Source organism: Lemur catta, chromosome 11 (genome assembly GCF_020740605.2).
Source record: "Lemur catta isolate mLemCat1 chromosome 11, mLemCat1.pri, whole genome shotgun sequence".
Classification (NCBI taxonomy): domain Eukaryota; kingdom Metazoa; phylum Chordata; class Mammalia; order Primates; family Lemuridae; genus Lemur; species Lemur catta.
In genome coordinates, this window is record NC_059138.1 from 6105212 (window position 1) to 6127156 (window position 21945).

Here is a 21945-nt window from a genome sequence, read left to right on the forward strand (position 1 = left end):
CAGCATCACAATCACTCGCTGGCAAACACCCTTATTGCCTTTTCTCCCCTCTCCTCGGTCGTGCTGGCCTGGAGAACCCCAGTCCCGCAACTGCACCCAGGCAGCTGAATGATGCTGCAGAAAATTGCACAGACCCCACGAGGGCCCTCCACCTAGCCTGGCACCCTGGCCCAGGTCTCAGGTGTGTTCTAACTTTCCACTCTTCCAGGATTACCTCACACCTCCTCCTCTAGCCCCGCCCCCACAAGGCATTTCCTTTCCAGTCCTTGGCAGGTAATGGCTTCAGATACAAGCATGTGACCTAGCCCTAGCCAATCAGGTGTGAGGAGAAGTTTGCCGGGAGGCTCCTGGCAAGGTTTCCTCACTCCTTAGAGTGTGTAAAAAAAGACGGCTTTCCTTTTTCCTCTGGGTCTGGATATGAAGCTTGGAGCAGCCGCAGCCTTCATGCTGGCAGCCTGAGGATGAAGCCACACCAAGGATGGCCACGCAAAGAGTTGGAAAGAACCTGGGTCCTTGAAAACATAGCCGAGTCCTTGAACCAAATAAACCTGAACCTGACTACCTCAGGACTCCTAGTTACGTAAGAGAATACATTTCTTTACTCTTTGAGGCAGTTTGAATCAGGATTCTAAAGCAGTTGAGAGCATCCTACCAGCCACAATGGTCTAGTTATCTCTCGACTTAAAAAACACCCTCCCTAGACCCATGTGCCCCTCACCCCAGTTCATCTCATGTCATCTCTCTGTTCCCTTCCACAGCAAGATGCACCAAGAGTTACCTATTCTTGCTCTTACCACTTCTTCACCTCCTATTCTCTTTTCAGATGATTACAATAGGGCTTGTGTCCCCACCATTCTACCGAAACAACTTTTGTCAAGGTCACCAACAATCTCCAATGCCCCAAATCCAACGGCCTTTTCCCTGTCTTGCATACTCAACCCCTCGTTGGCAATTGACATGGTTAAACACTCCTTCCTTCCCTGCTGAGAGAGTCTCTTCTCCTGGCCTCTGTGAGGCCACACTCTTCTGGTCTCCGCCAGGCTCAGACCGGGGGTCTCTTTAGTTCTTTGTCCTTGGAGCTCACCCAGTCCTCAGCTTTAAAGCAATCTATGTGTAACAATTTGACTGGTCTTTGTCCCTGGTTCCTGGGAAGTAGTCTCTAAATCCTTGGAATCTCCTGAGTTATAGGAGTGTCTTTGTTATTCATGGTGGGCCCATAAATAGAGGGCTGAAGCTAACAAGATGACTCAGAATGGGGGCTAGCCATGCCAGAAACACCAACCATATGATTCAAGGGTTAGGGCCTGAAGCCCAGCCTCCAGGGAGGGAAGGAGGTGGAGATAGAGTTGACTCCCATGACCAGTGATTTGATCGATCATACCTATATAAAGAACCCCCACAAAAACTCTGGACACCAAAGCCCAGGTGAACTTCCTTGGTAGGCAACACTCTGCATATTGTCACACATCTACGTGCGGGGAGGGTGACACGTCCTGACTCCACAGGGAGAAGACAATAGAAGCTTTTTGTCTAGGACCTTCCCAGACCTAGCTTTATGGGTCTCCTTTTGGCTGGTTCTGATTTGAATACTTTTGCTATAATAAAACTATAATTATACATATAGCACTTTCCTGAGTTCTGTGAGTCATTCTAGCAAATTACTGAACCTAAAGGGGTAGTGGGAACTCCCAAACTTGTAGCCAGCTGATCAGAAGTAAGGGTGGCCTGGGACCCCCAAACCTGTGGCTGGTGTCTGAAGTGGGGGCCGTCTTGTGGAGGGCTGTCCCCCGACCTGGCCAGTCTGGCCAGCTCCAGGCAGCTGGTGTTGGAAGTTACTGCAGCCTGTGACTCCCAAATCAGTTGAGCCCCCAGCTCACTCTCTTGAACTTCAGACTCCTATATTCATCTACCTAACACTGCCACATGGAGTTAACTTCAAATTTTAATATCCAAAGCAGAACACCGATTGCCACAGCAACACTGGTGCTTTTCCAGGGCTCGGCACTTCAGCACATGGCACCACCATTCTCCCATTTCTTCAGGACCCAGACCTAGGAGTCACTCTTGACCCTCACCCACCGCATGCAATCCATCAGTCACACTCTCAACATGAGAATCGAATCCATCTACTTCCCTCCCGTGCGCGGCTGCTATCCCCGCTCTGACCATGCGGCATCCCTCCGCCTGGTCTGTAGCAAACACACTGGCCTCCCCAGTGGCTCCTGTGCTTCCGCTCTGGCTCCGCACACCAACCCCAAGCCCATCCTGAACTCATCCTACAAAAATGTAAACCAGACCATGTCACTGCCCTGTTTAAAACCCTTTATTAGTCTCCTCTTTTATCAGAATAAAATCCAAACTCTAACTTGGCTGTACGTGGAAGGCCCCTTCCTACCCACAGCTCCGGCCACACCCCAGAGCCCCATGGCCTGAGCCCTCGCTCCTCCTCCCTCAGTCTTCTCTTCCCCAAGTCCCATGGTTGGCTCCTTCTCTGCGCGGAGGCCCACTCAGGTGTGACGTCCCGGGGCGGCCTTTCCTGCCCCCTCTGCCCTCTCTCCTGCCTGGCTTCCACCTGCCTGTTGTCCCTAACGCATCATCCTCCGAGCAGTCACCACACCCAGACTTTGTCTTGTCTGCTTGTTGTCTTGCTTTTTGTCATCTCCGCCTACAGAAGGAAAGGTCTTTCTTCACTGCGTATTCGAAGTGCTTATAACATGGCACAGCACATAGCAGACACTAAGTAAGTATTTGCTAAATAAATAGTAACTAGAAAAGGTCAGAAACACTGTTTTCTGTGAATAATGTGGGCATTTCAGTGGGTGCTTTCAAATCACATTCTGGGTAGGGTGGCCCAGCTCCAGGGTCCTGACCACCACTCACTCCGGAAGCACCTGGTAGTCACTGGACTCCAACGTCCTATTCACGCTTCCTGCTTCGATGGAGCCTCAGACACATTAACTTTGGGTGACCTGGATGTTCTTCTTATTTTACACTAACTGAGAACAGAGACAGCAGAGACCCCACAATCATTAATATATAAATTCAGAATCCGTTTTCCAAAAATGCAATGTCCAATTAGGTTGAGGTCTGACCGTGAGTCAAGCAGGACACCGGTTCTCTCTCTCTTACGTACCCCAGGGCCAGAGGAGGCTGGCAGGAAGGGGTTTCATATATTTCTGCATTTTTCTCTCTACCCCACTACTCTCTTCCCTTCCATCCCCTTTTCAGAAGACTCTTCCACATAATACCATGTCTCACCCTCAGTTGTCCCTGGCAACACAACATGAAGTTGCTCTTAAGCTTCAAACCACAGATGAGATAGTAGTTTCAAATTCCAACATTAATAACTGGGAGGAAGGCTCACTGAGGGAGAAAGAACAGAGGCCCCGATACGAGGCTGCAGTGATTGGGCAGGCAAGAGAAGCATTTCAGACACTCCTGTCTCCCAAATTCTGGGCATTTCCTCCCAAACACTAGGGTTTGAAGGCCTTCCAAAGATAAAACAACATGAAGCAAGTTTCATGATCCATCACAGCCAGACTGAAGTAGGAAAATGGTTTGGTCATTTGCAAAGCCCTGCAAGTTCCTCCCGCACCTTCCTAGACTGGCTTCCACACTGCTCAGGTCCTCAGGAAAAGGCCCCTCCAGGCCTATGCACTCCAAGCTGACTGGGAAGAATTGGGAGGTAGCACTGCAGGGCAAGCAGGGCAGAACTTCCTGGCCCATGTCTGAAGGGCTGGCTCCTGAGCCTTCAGGGCAGAGCTAGCAGAGGTGGCCCAGGCACCCTGGAGGAAGAAGTGGTATCAGCTACTATCATTTCTTCCTGTGCTTCAGGGCAGTCCCCTGGCTTTCCCCCCACATCAGCCCACCATGCCAGCAGGTTACAAAGAAGATGGCTTCCAGTTCTCTCAAACAACGGCACATACTGTTCCTCTACCATCCCTGGCCAATTCCTCCAGGCCCACCCTGGCTCTTTCAGAAATGCACTAAATTTGTCTCACAGAGAGAATGATCTGCTCACCTGAGTTGGAAATGGCCATTCAGATTCAGAAATAACCTATGTCCTCAGCTCTTGCATGGATTTAAGCTCTCACGTGATATCAGGAGAACAGACAAGAACACGTGTTCAGCTATCCCTTTAATATTCTGATCAACCCCTGATGACACTAAGCCAGCCGCCTTGAGGCAAGGACATTGCACTGGGTCTAGCGAGGAATGTTAGCCTGATGCTAAGAGTGTTCATCTCTAAACATATGCCTGAGGTCATAGGTTAATAAGCGGAGCTTCAGAAAGACTCAAAAGACTCTAGTCTGGTGAGACATTTGGTTCCATACCTGTTAGGGGGAGAAAAAGTCCCCTCTCTCTATTTGAGCTTCAGTGTCTTCACCAGTTACTTGGGGATGTCAGTTCGGGGCTGCTTTGGCTGGTGCTTTCTAGTACATGGCCACCTATTGCCGCCAACCTGCCGCAGGCACCCTGGCTCATCTCTGCCCCAGCCCGCTCCCCTTTCCCTGCCATTAAGGGTTGAATTACGTCCTCCCCTACAATACATTGAAGTCCTAACCCCCAGTACCTCAGAATGGGACCTCATTTGGAAACAGGGTTGCTGCAGATGTAGTTAGTAAAGATGAGGTCATGCTAGAGTGGAGTGGGCCCCTGATCCAATACGACTGGTGTCCTTATGGGAAGACGGCCATGTGAGGACAGACACACAGAGGAATGCCAAGTGAAGACGGAGGACTGCAGCGAAGCATCTACAAGCCAAGGACACCAGAGGTTGCCAGCAGCCGCCAGGTGCTGGAAGAGGCAGGGAAGAACTCCCCTGCAGGTGTCAGAGGGAGCCCGGCTCTGCCAACACCTTGACTTTGGACTTCTGGCCTGTGGAACTGCGAGAGAATAAATTTCCATTTTTTAAGCCACCCAGTCGGTGGCACTTTGTTATGACAGCTCTTGGGAACTAATACACCTGTTCTCACACGCCAAAAAGAAAGGGGACAGTGCTTTGGTGCAGGCCTTAGAAAGGCTGCCATCGACAGAATGTCGCGCCAGAAGGGGCAGGCCGAGGAAAGCGACCGGCCCTCATCCCGGCCTCGGCCGCTCAGCTCGACAGGAGACACCCCGGGTCCAGGTGGGCACATTACTCACTGGGGCCAGAGTCTAATCCGAGCTCTCCTTCCACTGAGTCACGTGGGCCCCACGGGTACGGCTGCTCCTCCTGCTTGATCCATGACAAGATGTCATGTGCGGAGATGAGAGATTCTGTCACAGAAAGAAGGCAGTCTTAGATTGGTTCACTTCTGCTTGGCATCCCATCAAAGCTTCACAAACCACTGCATGTAAAGGCTCCAGCTCGCAGGGCACGTGACAGGTGCAAGATCTGTGCTGCATGGAGAGGCCATCCTTCTTACCCTGCAACCGCCTTCCTAAATGCGCTCTCACTTGCTGCTCCCTACATTTCAGGTTGCTCAGAGAGGAAGAGATTCATCCCAAAGTCTGTACACTGGCAGAGCCAAGATTAGAACCCAGGTCTTCGGAATCTGTCCACTGATCCTCAGAGGAACCAGTGGGGCCAGGACAGGCCAGAGGACAGCCTTAAGTCTAAGGCCCACAGGGCCACAGCTGATTGGTATGACTCAGAAATCAGCAACGGCAATCCCGAGGTCACTGGTGAGAACCACAGTGAAGCCTGACGACTCTTTCAGGAAGGCTCCGTGCTCCCCCGGCCCTGGGTGCCCTCAGTTTCTCTGTTGCAAAGTTGACAGACTACAAGGAATCCTAGATTCTACTTCTCATCTTCTCTCCCTGGCGTGGGGGTAGGATGAGACTTTGGCGTCCTGACTACCAGGCCAAAGACACTGCACTGCTCCATTCTGCAGACACACACACAGGCCCTGCAGGCGGAGCGTCCCTACCACTCTAGGTGTGTTTTCCTGAATGCCTGGACCCTCCCTAGAAGTTTCCTGGGAGACATCCAGCTAGTAATCACTCAAGAGAAATTCCAGAAAATTTAAATGACATTGTTCCCGTTTATTTTTTAAATATTTTATTTTTAATTATTATGGGTACGTAATAGTTGTAGTAAGTGATTTTCTGACAGAAATATACACAGATTTTAGAAGCTCTCTGGTTGTTTTTATTATTCAAAAATCAGCGCTGAAGTAATTTTAGTATCAGTTCCATTGGCACAATAAATCATCAACTGTGATTCCTTTTGAAAAACACTGTTTCCCTCAGTATTCATCCTGGCACCTTTCTCACCTGAGTTGGGGTCCGTGGGAATGTCTCTGTCTGCCAAATCCTGCTGGTCCCACACACATTGGTGCTCCTCCTGTTTGATCCGGGACAAGAGGTCCTGGGCAGAAATTGGGGAGTCTACTCGTGGGGACAAGAGCAGCAAAGGCATTAGAAGACAGGAAACCGCCTGCAAGTTTATGTTTTGCGTAAATCTCTGATTTCATGCAATTATCTCTTTCCTCTAAACATCAGGTATAATTAAATTAGCCTCATTAACTAAAGGTTTAAGTCAGCTTGGCCCCAACTAATGGAGCTTTTGCTGCAAATAAGTGGTGACTATAGGGAGTGACAAAACAGTGACTTTAAGATGAAGAGTCTCTCTGTGCTGCAGGAACTTAAATGTCCTCAGGATGAGGTTCCTGCCCTAGTGTTGAGACCACCATGCAAAGAGGTATTCCTCATGAGGGGATTTTCTAGGAAGATGACCTCTTCCAGGAAGCCTTTTAAAAAATTATATATGGACAAATTATACTTATATAGATTTATGGGTACAAAATAATGTTATAAGAAACCTTTTAATCCTTTGAATGGGATTTTTCCACAATGGAAGAAAGAGATCCTACATTTTCTTTCTTCTACAGTCTAATAAACCTAATTTACCCCTTATTGCCTTCTTATCTCGTAAACATCTCTTTAAAGATAGTAATCCCACGATGGTTTCAAGGAACATGGCTGATGAAAAGTGAACGGGCTTTCCTCTACCCCGACACTAGTAACACTTACCTATGGGTTTGAGGCTTTGACTAAGGGGGGGATGAGGTTTGTGGAGCTCTAACCTGTGGATAAGTAAAGAGCTGCAGTATGTTAATATATCTTCTGAGGATCAATTTTATGTGTCAACTTGGCGTGGCCACAGTACCCAGATATTTGGTCAAACATCATTTAGATGTTTCCATGAAGGCATTTTTCAGAAGACATGAACACTGAAATCAGTAGACTGAGTGAGGCAGAAGACTCCCGCTAATGTGGGTGGGCCTCACCCAACCAGCTGAAGGCCTGATAGGAGGAGACTGGCCTCTCCCCGGAAGAGGCAGTTCTGCCAGCAGACGGCCTTCAGACTCGAGCTGCGACGTCAGCTCTTCTCCAGGTCTCCAACCTGCCAGCCTACCCTGTCCACCCTGGACTTGCCGGCCTCTCCAATCACATGAGCCAATTCCTTACAGTGCAATAAATCTCCCTCTGTCTCTTTCTCTACATACACACACACCCCCTTATTGGTTCTCTTTCTCTGGAGAATTCTGACTCCTGCACACATCTGCTCCAACAGAGTTCTCACAGATGACCAGAGTCCAGCCAGAATACCACCTACCAGGAACTCCCCGCAGGACTGCAGACTGGTGGGTGCCTGGCATAGCGGCGGCAGCCCATAAATACTTGTTTAAAACAATGAAAGGTCTTCCTGGTCAGGGAACAGGTCTTATTGACCTGTTCCCCTACCCAGAAAGCCTAGTAGAGTGCCTTACACTTAGTACTTCTGCCAGGATATTGTCTCTAAAGGGGAAGGAGGAATAGCTAAAGACTGAAACTACAAATAGGAGGGGAAACAGAATAAGCCAAGCCCAGATGGACTGCCACATTGTCAGTGCCAGTGCCACGTATGTGTCCCCTGGAGGAATCCTGTCTCAGCCCAGTCCTGGACCCACGGCCCCTCCATTTCCAGCTCATCCCTGTGGCCCAGCACACGAGACAGACAATGCCAGGAGCCTGCAGACCGCGCTACGCCTCTGTGGTCTGGGCGGCCGTGCGGCTCACTCACCGGCGATGGATTCTGTGGGGACGGCTCTTTCCTCCAGGCCCCGCTGGCCCCGGCCACACAGGGCTTCCTCTCGCTTCACCTGGGAGGACACATCCTGTGCAGGCACCAGGGGCTCCGCTCCTAGGGACAAAGAATCACATTGTTTGGTGTCTTTTTTCTGCACGATGGTCACCAGGACGTTCTGGGGTCAGGAGCGTGACTGTCAGCACTTGCCAGGGGAGTGTCCGGGGGTCTCGTGTTCCTATTGGAGTCACGGGGACCCTGAGGAGCAGAAGGTCCCGGAGTAGAAAGGCAATGAACGTTCAAGAAAAGGGAACAGGCAGGCAGCAAAATGAGGTGCGATAAGGCCAGAGAAAGAGTTTGGAAACGACCCCATGCTGTGTAACCGGCTGCGTGCTCACCGGGACGGGCCGCAGGTCTGAGCTCTGTGAAGGCGCCATCAGACCCTGTTCTGCACCCGGCGAGGAAGGGCCGGCCGGGCTGCGGCCAGGCGCGCGCCCCCCGCGGGTGGTTCGGCCAGTAAGGGGCCGGGCTGGGCGAAGAGGCACAACCGAGCTCCGTCCCCAGGTGGAAAATGCACAACATCCTTTCATAGTCAGTCCTCACTGACGGACGTCAGCGGGTTCTTAGAAACTTTAAGCCATACAACATACGGAAGGTCCTCAAATAACATCATTTCCTTCAATGTTGTTTCCTTATAACATTGATGAGAAAAAAAATCTGTTGTGTTATACGTCATTTCTCTCAAAGTCGCAGTTTCCAAGAACCTATTGATGATGTTAAGTAACTCACTGTACATAAATGACACTGACATGTCCTCTACACAGAATCCCAATTCATGACAGACTGGACATCTCAAGGGGCTTCCCGGTGATGCGCCAGCCCTGGCAGGCGGCGGCTCAGACAGCAGGAGAGCGGGGGAGGAAGAGCCTGAAGATGAGGTTCCTGTTTCCAGCCCCCCACTGAGTCAGCGGACGAACCATGCGACCTCTCTGGGCTCTGGTCTGCCCTTCTCGTGTATGAAATAGGCGCGGTGATCCCTGCTCTGTCGCGTGCACGGTGACGGCTCCATAACCCACTGAAACTGGTGAGGTTACAGCGATTTCAATGTAAAAAGCTTCCACATAAGACTAGGTACTGTCACCACAGCCGCTGAACATAAGCACATGCAGTGTTTGACGAGGGCAGGGAAGGAGCCATTTAGACAAAATGTCCAGGCCAGGAACACCCAGGGACAGAAAGCAGGTGAGTGCTTGCGGGCCGTGGGGGAACAGGGAGTGGGCGTGACTGCTAATGGGTCTGGGGCTTCTGACGGTGGCCGTGTTCTGGAATTAGGTAGTGGTGACGGTTATAAACCTTTGTGAACCACTGAATTACAATACATACTTTAAAAGAGTTAAATTTTATGGTCTATAAATTAAATCCCAGTAAAAGAGAAAGATTGGTGAGGAGGAAGAAGAGGGAGGCCTTGAGCGCTGCCACCTAAACACAAGGAAGGACAAGGCCCAGACGCTGGAAGCTCATCCGCTCAGGCAGAGAAAGCGGCTTGGGCCACAGAGTTCCCCTCGCCCGGCACTGCCCGGAGGTGCGGAGGTCCCAATAAAGACTTCCGAGAACCCCAGACCCGCCCATCCCAGTGAAAGCTCATCGTGGGTGATGTCCTCAGGGAAGCGGATTTCTTCAGCACTTAAGCCTGCTTCTCGCGTGAGGCACAGCCTGCAGGCGAGTCTGCGTGGGATGCGTGTGTTTCTGCGTCAGAGTGAGGAGCTGACGCTGCAGATCAGAGCCGCGCAACGAACACGGTGCCAGGGCAAAACCCCAGTCTGCTGCAGACTCCCTTGACAGCTCCTGTCCCCCTGCCCAGGCCTGGGCCTGGGCCTGGGCCTGGGCCCTCGGTGCTCCCAGCCAGGGCCTCTCTCTGCAGTTCCCCAGGCCAGGAGGGATCACAAGCCCAGGCCCCTCCTCATCTCTCCAGGCGGCTTACCTGTAAGTCCAGAGCTACATGGCTTTTCCAAACCTAAAGACACGGAGCCATGATGCAATTTCAGGCCCTGAGATCTCTTCCTGTATGTGACCACAAAAATTCAACTACAGCCAAATGGGCCCTGGGGAGCAACTCAAGAGATGCTTCCCCTTGAACATGTGCAGGAGCGCCTCCCAGTGGCAGCTGCGGGCTGCCCAGCTCCCATCTGCTGCCCTTCCCTGCACCTGGCACTCCCTTCAGCTGCCATCACCTGTGTCCGGATCCATGGGGATTTCTCTCTCCTCGGGGTGACGTTGCTCCCACACACAAGGCTCTTCTCTGGGCTCAGCCTGGGCCGGGGCATCTGGCTTGGGCACTGGGCCCTCTGCATCTGGAAGTGAGTTGGAGGAGGGCTGAGTGAAGCCGGCCAGGGTCCAGGGCAAGGTGACAGGAGAGCTCTCTGCTACTGGGGCCCCCTCCACCCGTGTCCCTCCACGTGGTAGCAGGTATGCAAGTAAGGCAGGTAACCTCCTATGAGGAACCTTGAAAACAAGTCCGTAGAACCCCAGATGTCTAGTGTAGAAAGAGCTGGTCTCTGAAAGCCAACATCAGGCCACTTGTGGCCCACCCCAGGCTGCCGGGAGGCAGTGTGCAGTGAGGTGCAAAGGGTGCTATTTTACAATATTCCAAAGCAGCAGTGGTGTAATGCTGAATTCTAAGGCCACAGGCCTTGTTACTGGGTTTTTCATCTTTATCCTATTAGAAATTGTTCTATCTTACTAGCCTTATAAGTAAATAGTTTCTTGTGTTCCCATTAGGTATAAACATGAAACAACTTGCCCAGGTGGTGTTAACATGGCTTAGTAAGCATTTCACAACCCTCTCCAGAGACTGTGCACCAAAGAGGAGAGGTGTCCTTACCTAATGACATCAGGGTTTTGTAGTTCTCCTTCACAAGGTTGTTGTAAAGTTCCTTCTGCCATTCGTCCAAGTTCTTCCACTCGTCCTCAGAGAAGTAAACAGCGATGTCGACAAAAGTCACTGGAACCTGAGCCAATGAGAGCTTTAGTCCGGTGCTTCCTGCTGCTTCCTCCCCCCACATCACCTGCACTCGTGGGCCCCACCTCAGCCCTGAGCCTGGCCCCTGCCCCACGGCTCCCGCCTGCCCCAGCCTGCCCCACCTCGGAGTCCCAGCCCCCCAGCCCCCATTTCAGTGCAGCCAGCCCTCTGTCCCTAGCCTTCTCATGCTCCCAGTAACAATGACCATGGATGCTGCCCCACCTTTTTTTAAAAGCATTTAATCATATCCTTTGTTATTTCACTTTTAGGTCAACTGGATACCTGAAGGTAAAGTGCAGTCAATGTGCTTCTTTGGGCATTCAGGGTGACAGAGGGTGGCAGGTTCTCAGAGTGGGTATCAGTGAGCCAAGCACAGTAAAACTGTTATCAAACCTGTATTTCAGGTCAGGTCACCTCTGTGTACACAGTTGCATTTTTGTCAGTAAAACAAAAATCTAAAGGCATGAGCTAAAGCGCCAGGATCTTGGTCTGTTCCGTTCGCCGCTGTCCCTTAAGCTAGAGGAGCACACAGTAGGGGATCAACAGACACTTGTCCAGTGTGTTGAGCACCCACTGGGCGCCAGGGCTAGGAGGTTCGGTGGGAGCCTGACTCGTTGCCTGAGGTCACTGACTTGTCGTCAAGGTACCCTGATCTGTGACATAAAGCTGTTCTTTCAAGTTGACAAGGATCCTCCTCTGTCCTCACTTCAGCCACTCACCTTGGACTGAATTGTTCAAAATGATTTCACTTCCCGGACTTTAATAACTGAACTCCCTTCTGTGGCCACACAGGCTTCCCTCTTTCCACTCTCAGGACCCTACTGAGCCGGCCTTTCACTCTCACTCTGAAAAGTCCAGCCCCTCCATTCTCCCCCACCCCAATCCCAGTCCATTAGTCTTTGCACCTGCGTTCACAGGGCCAAAGCTGGACTGGGTGGCACCTTGGTGCGACTTAGAAAAAGACAGCGGAGTCAGGCGCACCACGTGGTGAGCAAGCAGCACGTTTACACGAAGTAGAAACGTCAGCCCTCGAGCCAGGTGCACGGGACTGAGGGTGCCCTGTGCATTTTCGAGGTGCACCCCGTGTGCTCACTGATAGCTCTTCCATCTCTAGAATCACAACTAGAACTCTGAACTCCTTGAACTTTCCACCAGACTCAGGTAAAGCCCCAACCTAGGAAAATTAATATAGATCCCTTTCTTCATTTAGATTCCCTGTTGCCGGATAAAATTCACAAAATTCTGCAGACAACATCCTGTCATGGTGTCTCACAGCCCTTCGTTGATCTGTTGACACCTCAGTATGTTCCCTGGGAGGCTTGTTCCAAACTTCTCGCTCTCCCACACCTCCACCTGGCCTTCCCTCAGCTTCTCCCATCCACCTTTGACCTCAGAGGGTGTTGATCCTTCCTCATCCTCCCCCTTCCTGACCGCCACCCCACCCCCCACCAACAGTGCCCTTCATTCCTCCTCCACCTCCCGCCTGTGACACCTAACCCAATCTCTTCTCTTTCACACCTTCAGCTTCTGCCTCCACCAACTTGTTCCCTCCAGGATCATCTCAATCTCAGAAAAGCCTCTCTCAGCTCTGCTTCCTCAGTTACTCTGCTCCGCTCTGCACCCGAAACACCCTCAGGTGTATTCTCTGTTCTCCTTCACAATCTGCACCCGCTTTAACCCTTTAAGACCTGCCGCTGTACCCTCCGCTATCTAAAGCCATACCCTACAAGACCATCAGCGCCCCCCTTCTATTGAAATCCTCGCCCTCTCTGACCTCTTTGGAAGATCAGACCACCTTTCTAGAATGTTCTCCTGCTTGGCTCCCATAACTGTGTTGCCTCTTGTCCATTTGGCTCATGTCTTCTTTACTTTTCCTCTTCCTCCTCCACGACCAAGACCCTGCCCTCACCCTTCCGTTTCGTCACTTTCCCCTTGGCAGTTTCACTCTCTGCCCTTCAGCTGTCACCACCTTGCAGAGAACACTTTCCTTACTCCCTTCAAGTTCAATGGCCTTCTGAGTAGCCCCGTTTAGTCACCTTTAAGTACCTCAAAGTAAATGTATCCAAAGCCAGGTTCGTTACCTTTCCACACCAACTCTGCTACCCCACTTCACCATTTCTGTGGAGGATCTAAACTCTGGAATCGTATTCTCACATTTGGAAACAGACATCACTGTTTAAAACTGTTACAGGAGGTGGCAGAAGCCTGAGACACGGTCTGGGACTGCAGGGAACCTATAGTCAGGCTGGAAGGAAAAGACTACCCATGAATTAGCTACGAATCATTTACAAATATGACAGCATCCAACAGGCACAAAGGATCTGGAGACAGTATCTTTCCTTGAATGGAACAGATGAAGAGAATTCATCTAGTATACCCAAGAGGATACAATGAGTTATAACTGTTGCTAGCAACATTAGTTAACATTTTCATGGTGCTCTATGGTTGGGGTGGTTTTAAAATATGTCCACAAATTATTTGACAGTCCTTTTAATAGGTGTTTCCTAATTCTTCCCCCCTCAAGCATGGGCAGGAGTTCGCAGATCACTTCTAACAAATCAATAAGTGACCGTGTAGAACTTCTGAGACAACATCACAAAAGACATGGCAGCTTCCATCCTGGTCTCTCGGTTCAGTCCCTCTGGGGGGAGCCAGCTGCCACACCATGAGGAAGCTCAAGCAGCCCTATGGGGAGGGCCACATGGTGAGGAACTGGGGCCTCCCGCCTACAGCACCGTGAGGGGGCCATCCTGGAAACAGACCCTCAGCCCCAGCTGAGCCCACAGATGGCTGCTGCCCCCGTCAATAGCTCGACTCTAACTTCATGGGACTCTGAGCCAGAACCACTCAGCTAAGCTGCTCCTGAATTCCTGACCCATAGAAACAGCAAGATGATAAATTACTTTTTTTTAGGCTGCTACGTTTTGTGGTAATTTGTGACACAGCAACAGGTAACTAACACAATGACCTGCATAGTGTTTTCCCATAAACAAAATCAATTCATCTCCACAACTGCATTAAGTAAGCATACTATCATCTTTGTTTTACAGACAATAATACCAAAACTCAGAGGAACCAGCTGGGAATTTACTTAATTATTTATACTTCACTTCTTTCAAAAGAGGAATTGAGGAGGCTCAGAGACAACAAAAAACATAGTGGACCAATGGTAGGAAAACCACTACGTGGCAAAGTCAAGATTCAAACCCAAGTCCTCTGAATCTGGACCCCAAAACTATTTCATTATTCTGTAAGGGCACATGTCAACTCAAGACTCCTCGAATGCCTAATCCAACGTACAGAACACACAGCACCATGTAAGGATACAGCGAGGAGATAAAGCACACAGTCCAGAGAGGAAGGCAGTATGTGTGCAGATGCTGATTGTGCTAGACAAGCAATATACGCAAAACCATACTAAAAACCAGTCTCTGTGGGTCCCAGTGCTAGGGAATGTTTTGTAGAGGAACCACAGCCACTGTTACAATTCAATTCTGTGAGGCCTCAATAACTAAATGTCAAATAACTACTCTGGCAAAGTCACTGGGGTTGGTTGCCCCAGCAGATACAGAGACATACAAGACCTGGTCCCTTCCATGGAGCTGTTAGCTCTCCAGATGGGGAGAGTCACTTCTTGCATCCAACTGTAAGCCAGGTACTGTTATAGGCCCAGGGACACCAGTGAACCAAGCAGAATTTACATTCTGGTTGGGGAAAACCAACCAAGAAAACAAAAAAAAGAATACTGTCTTTAAGAATCATATCTTAAATATTTAAGATGCCAATGGCATAAGTGCTTTGGAGAAAATAAGAGCAGGGCCTGGGAGAAGAGTGTGCTGGGGGACATGGTCCTTTTATAGAGGGTGGCCGTGGGAGGGCACCCTGATGAAGTGACAACGGAGCAGACCCCTGATGGATGCGGGGGTGCAGAGCTGTGCAGATATCCAGGAAAGGACCTCCCAGTGCAGAGTCCCTGAGGTGCGGCATGTGCAGAATCGCAGGCGGCCAGTGTGCGGGAGGGAGCGCACCAGGGAGGGGAGGGGAGACGACGTCAGAGAGGCAGGGAAGAGAGCACAAGCCATAGACAAACCTGGGCTTTTATTCCGAATCTGATGGGAAGCCACTGGGAGGTTTCAGGGGAGGTGTAATGGGACTGATTCACGTATTAAAAGGATCATCTGGCTGCTCTGTTGACACTAAATTGTACAAGTTGGGGGACAAGGACGGAGACAAGGAGACCCATCAGAGGCCATGGCAATCATCAGATGAGCGATGACAGCAGCTCAGACCAGATGATGGCGACAGCAGCAGAGGTGGCGAGGAGTGGTCAGATTGTGGATATATTCTGAATAAAAATCAGACGGTATTTACTAATATATTGGAAGCAGGGTGTGAGAAAGAAAGAAGACAAGTGTGACTCCAAGGCTTCGGCCTGAGCACCTGAAAGGGTGGACTATCATCAGCGGAGATGAGGATGACTTTGGGTAGAACAGGTTCGAGGCAGAAAATCTGGAGGACACTTGGGCCGCGTTAAATCTAAGATATTGACTGATACCCAAATGGAGATGCTGAATTAATAGGCATCTGGGCAAGACACAGAGAGAGGGAGAGTGGGAGGAAAAGAATCTGTTTGGAGTTGACAGCATGAAGACTGCACTCAGCACCGCCAGCCAGATCAGGCCTCAGGGAGTGAGTGTAAACAGAGAGGGGAGGCCGACACAGCCCTGGGCCACTCCACACATTAAGCAGTTGGCAAAGGAGGCAAAACCAGCAAAGAAGACTGAGACAGAACAGCTAGTGAGGCAGGAAAAGAGTCGAGAGAGAGCAGTGCCTTGGAAGCCACACGAGAGGGGTTTCGAGGAAGGAGTGGTCATCCGCACACAGTGCTGGGACGAAGACTGAGAGCCAGCCCCTGGCTGTGAGACCAGGGACAGCATGAGGGAGCAAAGGCCTGATCCTCGTGGGTTCCAGAGAAAACGAGCCAGTTACCAATTTCCTGGAACGCTGAGAAGAGAGGAACACGTTAAATGAGACCACGCGACGCAACCAGCAGAATTCAGACAGCCAGACACGTGACAAGACAGATGGCCCGATTCCGACCACAGACAAATTGTGAGGGAAAATAAGAGAGGGAGGAGGAGCCTATAGATTAAAAAAGTCTTAAGAGACATCTCAATCCCAATGTGTGGACCATATCTAAATCCTGATTCAAACAAAAAAAAAATGGAAACAATTGAAAATTTGAACACCGACTGGATATTTGAGTAGGTTCCTGTGGTGGTGGTAACATTTGAGGTCATTTTTTCAAAGAGTCCTTATCATTTAGAGCTAAGACTGAAATATTTACAAATGAAATGATTAATGTCTGGAATTTGCTTCAGAATAAAATGGGAGGGGAAAGTGGGTAGGGACTTGGATGACACAAGATTGGCCAAGAGTTGATTTCCGTTGAAGCTGGATGAGGGTTTGTGGGAGATCACAACACTATTCCATCTACTTTTTGTATATGTTCGAATACTCTATAATAAAAAGAGGGGGTAACAGAGAGAGGAGGGGAGAAGATAGGGAGGAAAGAATTGGAGATAACAAGTATAGACAACTCTTTTAAGGGATTCTCTCTAAAAAGGAGCAGAGAAGTGAGGCGCTGGGTGAAGGTTTTTGTTACGGAGATAAGCAGAGGGAGGGAGAGTTCACATGCTGTAGGCAAGGACCTGGCCTAGCAAGGAAAGCTCATGATGTGGAAGAGAAAGACAGGGATGCTAGGGAGACCCCCAGCAAAGGCGGAAGGGTGTAGATACCACGCCACAGCAATAAGGGAAGGCAGAGTCTGTGGGCACCAAGGCAGCAGGTGGATGAACAAACGCAGCATGTAGAAGCCCCTTCTGAGTGACTCCATTCTCTCGGAGAAACAGAAAGCAGTGAATGATCGGGGGAGAGTGGAAAAGCGAATGGAAGAGGAAATGGAGCGTGAATTCTGAACTTCCAGGAGGGCCCGCCTGAGGTCAGTGATAGTGACTTGAAAGCGATCTGGCCTGCGTGGTTTGGGGTCCATCTCCAGCCATGTTCAGATGAGGATAAACAAAGACAACCAATGACAAATGGTCACTGCTAGGTGCCAAGTGGACGAAGCAAGGAGAGAAGAACTGCAGGAATCTGCAGACAACCAGACGACTCAGGGAGGGTCTCGATCTAGCGACGGCAGAGGATCCAAGACACAAACATGCAGACTCTGTGGGGAACGAGTAGAGGCCAGCGTTGCTGGGCCAGAACATTCAAGACTAGATAAAGCAGAGACAGGCTTTAAGAAGACACTGAAATTAGTCAACAGGGAGCCAGAGAAGTTTGTGAGAAGGACTGACAAAATAAAATCAAGGGTTTTGTTCACCTGTGCTGTTCCTCACCTCCATCCCTGCCGCCCCCCTCCAGACCCCCACATACCTTGGGGGCCTCCCCCTTGCTGCCCGGGGGCAGCCGCAGGACCCAGAAGTTCCTGTTGCGCAGCAGGTTCTCCAAGTTCTCCAGCCGCCTCTGCAGCAGCCCGTACTCCTGCAGCAGGGTCCCCAGCACGGCCCACTTGCTCTCCATGTGGTTCCCAAACTCCACAGCCGTCTTCTCACAGTCGGCCAGCTTCTTCTCAGCTGTCCCCGTGCGCCCCTCCAGGTTCAGCAGTTGGCTGGCCTGGGCATCCACCTTCCGCTCCACAGCCTGAATGGCGGCCACCACGGTCCAGAGTGAGATCTCCGCTGTGGGCAACTGGGGCTCCCGCATCATGCGGTCAGGGAAGACGGGTGCCCTATCCGGGAAGGGTGGGAACTGAAAAGGCATCGGTCGCCGGGCATCCATGTCCCATTCTTGAGCCTGTGTATGAAGGGAGAAAGTGACAGCCCAGGATGATACCTTGTGTGAGGGGGAGAAGGCAGCTCAAGATTAGGGGACAACTAACCAAATGCTACAGATTGTCTTTCTTCTGCCAAGCACCTGCCCCTCAGGTTCTGGTGCTCATCAGTGCTCTCAGCAATAGCTAGAGTGCCAGCCACCCAGCCACCCAACTAACCGCTCACCCCCCTCCTGCCTGTGGGAGTCAGGCTTGTCACTGGTCCGCCCACCTCGACCCTTCGCAAGTGAAGGCCGTGACGCCTGCCTAAAATGTTGCAGACCACTTTCTTTGACTACAACAGCTGCTTTCTTCAAGGGCCAGACTTAAAGACACACTTCATATTTGCCTAGCGTTTTTTGTTTCAAAGTAAGAACCTGCACGAAAGTTATCTGACGCTAATCTTCCCAGCAATCTCTCAGCAGGTTAGGGCAAGAATGATGATCTCTGCTTTAAAGATGATGAAACCAAGGCACAGAGAAGCGACTGGTCATCCTACAGCGCCTCCCTGCACTGCCAGCTGGAGCAGCTCTAGGTGCTGCAGGGAACAAAAACGCCCTTCAGGTAGGTGTTGCCACCGCTGTTCCTACCAGGGCTGCGGTCAAGGGAGAGACCAGAGAGTCCCAGCTAGAGGGCAGACAAGCAACTTCCCCCCCAAATATTACTACAACTGTTGTTTCATAAATATTTTGCAAAATGAAAATAGGTGTACCAAAAAAAATCACTCATTACAAGGGAAGAGGGGACACCCCTCATCCCCAAGAAGACTAAGACAAAGGGAAAAATTCCTCTGGGCTCTCCCCTGCTTCCTGGGGAAGGGGTGCCCCAGGGCCTGCGGCCTCTGCCCATACCTTCCAGCACAGGGCCCTCACCCCAGAAGCTGAGGCCAAGAGGTGCAGCTTGGGAGCTGAGCCCTGGGGCAAAGAGAGAACAGTCAAGGTGGTCACAGCTCACTAGTCATCTGGAGAACTGGTGTCACACTGTGCCAGCACCCAGGGCTCACTGGACAACAGCACAGGCTGATAACCAACTCTCTTCCCCCCACCTGGGACAGGAGGAATCGTTTTCTGTTCTCCCTGTTGCTGATGAAGAGGCCTTCAAGTTGGGAAAAGCAGTGACCTGCTGCTCTGAGGTGGTGTGGGCAGGCCAATGGCAAGCACGCCCGCCACCCTCTCTAACTCAGCAGCTGCGACAGCCACAGAGGAGGACCCTACGGCCTTCTGAGAATGGCTGCAAGACAGGGAAGAGTGGAGAGCAGGGCCCTAGGAACGCAGGACCCTGCTAAGTCAGTGGCAGCATCTCCATCAAAGGCTCCATCTGGGCTCCTGGAGGTTTCACTCCAGCCCAGCGCACAGAGCGGACAGGGCTGACAGTGGAAGTTTAGGAAGTCACTGGCCCAGCTTAGTTTTCTCAGGACCTAAAGCTGAAAAATGATCAAACACAATAGAGCAGCTCCTGGCTGACCCGTGAGAGCCTTGCGCTGAGCAGAGGGGGCCTCTGAGGGGCGGCCAGGGCCCTCTGAGACCCTCCTCTGGGGAAGCCACCAGGGCAGTCTCAGGACCCCCTTGTCTCTGCCCAATTCTGGAGCACTGGTTCTCAGACCTTGCCCACGGAGATCACTGAGGGAGCCTTAAGCGACTGGTGCCTCCTCTGGCCCCAGAGGCTCTGTGTTAGGCTCTTGCGGACGAGGCCAGGGCGTGGGGACGAGCCCAGGCGACTCCAGGGTGCAGCCGTTTGCCAACGGACGGAAAGACGACACGGAAAGACGACAAAGTCACCCCTTCCCTGGCTCACACCCAGTGCAGAGGAAAAGTGTGTTACTCCCCACACTTGGTGAAAGATGGCAATAAAACATTTTGAAAAGCTTCTGGTCAAACTGGCTGCGGCGTAAACCTCGATGGAGCATTCACTCCCGCCGCCGGAGTGAGCAGTGCCAGCGAGCCCCTCCGCCCGCCGCGCGCAAAGGGGAGCCCGGCGGGGGTTCGGCGACGGGTCTCGGCTCCGCCGGGTCCCGGGAAGGGGGCGCCCGGGCCCGGCGCTAGGCCTCCGCGCCCCGGCGGGCACTCGGCCCGGCGATCGCGCTCGGCGGCCGGGCCCGCGCCCCGGGCCTGCGTCGGGCCCGCTCCGCCCTGCCCGCCGCGCAGCCGCCCGCGCGCCGCCCGCCTCGGGCCTGGTCCCGGCGCCGCACGCGGGGCAGCCGCGAGGCCTCCAGAGGACGCGCCGCCGGGTCCCCGCGGCCCCGGCCCGCGCCCCGCCCCCACGGCAGCGGCCATGGCGCCGGCGGGGCTGCTCCCACCTGCATGGGCGGCATTCCCTCGGCCATTTCCCCGCGCAGCGCCGGCTCCTGGTGGCAGACCTCCTCCGGGGGCAGAGCCTGGGCCCAGCTCCAGCTCCCGCTGTCCAGCCCCAGGCCCTGGATGCCCAGCTGCTGAGGCTGCGGCCGTGTTGACACAAACTGCATCCTGGGAGTGCTGTTCCCCGCTCGGGCCGGCCAGGGAGAAGAAGAACGTTTTCCAGGCGCCTTCCCCCTCGCCGGGGCCGGACAGCTCCATCTACAGCCCGTAGGAGCAAACAGTCCCCTTCGGCGGCGCTCCCCGCCCCTCCGCCGCCAGCGCGCCAGCCAATGGCCTCGGAGCTCCTGCCCGCCCGCGGGGACCGGCCGGGCCACTCCCGGGCGGGCCACCACCGCCCCAAAGCGGAGATGCGGCGGCTTGGCCAGAGCCCAGGGGCCCTTGGTCGGGGATGGCCTACCTTAAAGTCCCAAACCAGGCAGGCTCCTGGACAGTGGGCTTGATTTCTGTTAATTCTGCAAATGTGTTGGGCATCCCAGGAGAAAATGGTGCCTGACCCTTTCGAAATTTTCACAAAAGTAATTCCGTCTTAAAACACTTTATTCTGGCCTTTCCCCTTCCCTCACTCCTTTGAGTCTTCACCTCTCCTCCTCTTCCCAATCCAAATTTACCTGGACCAATCCCGGGCCTTTGCACTGGCCTAGATGATAGAGAAGCGATTTATGCTAAGGTGTCAAAAGAGGGCTGAGCTCTTCCTCCCAGGTAAGGTGCACTGCATTTTAATAGCTGCCTCTTCAAAAACCTTTAGATGCAGGTCAACGTCAATTTGAAAGGTCAGGCCAGGTCAGGGGAGGAATCAGGGAGAAGACAGTGTGGGCTGATGGAGAAGATGGGGGCAGAGGGGAATTCATTCATCTATTCCACAAATATTTATTGAGCACCTGATATGTGGCAGGTACTGTTTAGGCAGAGGGTGGTATCTGCAGTTGCATACACCTGAGTTTACATCCCAAAATCACCACTCACTAGCTGTGACTGAGCCTCATTCATTCACCTCTTACATAAATGAAGGGAATAATGCCTACTGTACTCTATTTTAGTGTTGTGAAATTAAATGAGATGAGAATAGTGCCTGGGATATGGTAGGCACTCAGCAAATATAGTTACCTGCCAAAGGTCAGTCCTTATAATTATCCTCAAAGTAGTGCCTACTTTGCCTTCCTAAATGACCAGTCCCTGTCAAGACAGAGATCTCTAAGGCTTATCATTCTGTGTAGAGGTGGACCTGCTGGTACCTTTGAGTTCCACTGCACTTAGTAAAATAAAGGACATTACTGGCCCAAGTGAGACATTTTCTTAGAGCACCATATTCAAAAGGACAATTATCAAGTACTTCCTCTGTTAGGCACACTCCCAGGATATGGAAGTGAGTATTTCACACGGACTTAGTACTATCCCCAAGGAGTTTACGGGCTAGTAGAGTTCATGCTCCCAGAAGTCAGTAATTTCCTTCCGTTTCCTGGCCACCAGCTGTCCTCATTATAAATATCAGATCCACAACTATTAGGGGAACTAAGCAAGTCTCGTCTGGAACGCTCTCGGCAAATTCATTTACACCAGCAAGGCACATTTCGGAACACACCTTCTGCCCTATAGATCTGCAGTCTCCAACCCCTGGGCTGTGGCCCAGTACCAGTCCGTGGCCTGT

At 51.9% G+C, this 21945-nt stretch overlaps 1 protein-coding gene across 2 annotated transcripts in view; it reads right to left on the reverse strand.

Moving 5' to 3' along the window:
* The window catches only part of ZNF282 (zinc finger protein 282), a 33608-nt gene that overhangs the window by 3923 nt on the left and 7740 nt on the right, over window positions 1-21945 (reverse strand). Inside the window, exons 1-7 of one of the 2 annotated variants that reach the window (XM_045565096.1) lie at window positions 20243-20525; window positions 17511-17930; window positions 10935-11061; window positions 10285-10404; window positions 8051-8170; window positions 6259-6372; window positions 5146-5259 (exon numbers count right to left, since the gene is read on the reverse strand). In XM_045565096.1, the coding sequence (XP_045421052.1) occupies window positions 5146-5259; window positions 6259-6372; window positions 8051-8170; window positions 10285-10404; window positions 10935-11061; window positions 17511-17930; window positions 20243-20407 (1180 nt within the window). In that variant the 5' untranslated portion in view covers window positions 20408-20525. Of the gene's footprint in view, window positions 1-5145; window positions 5260-6258; window positions 6373-8050; window positions 8171-10284; window positions 10405-10934; window positions 11062-17510; window positions 17931-20242; window positions 20526-21945 lie in introns of those variants that run through there. The other variant, XM_045565095.1, reaches the window with a different exon arrangement.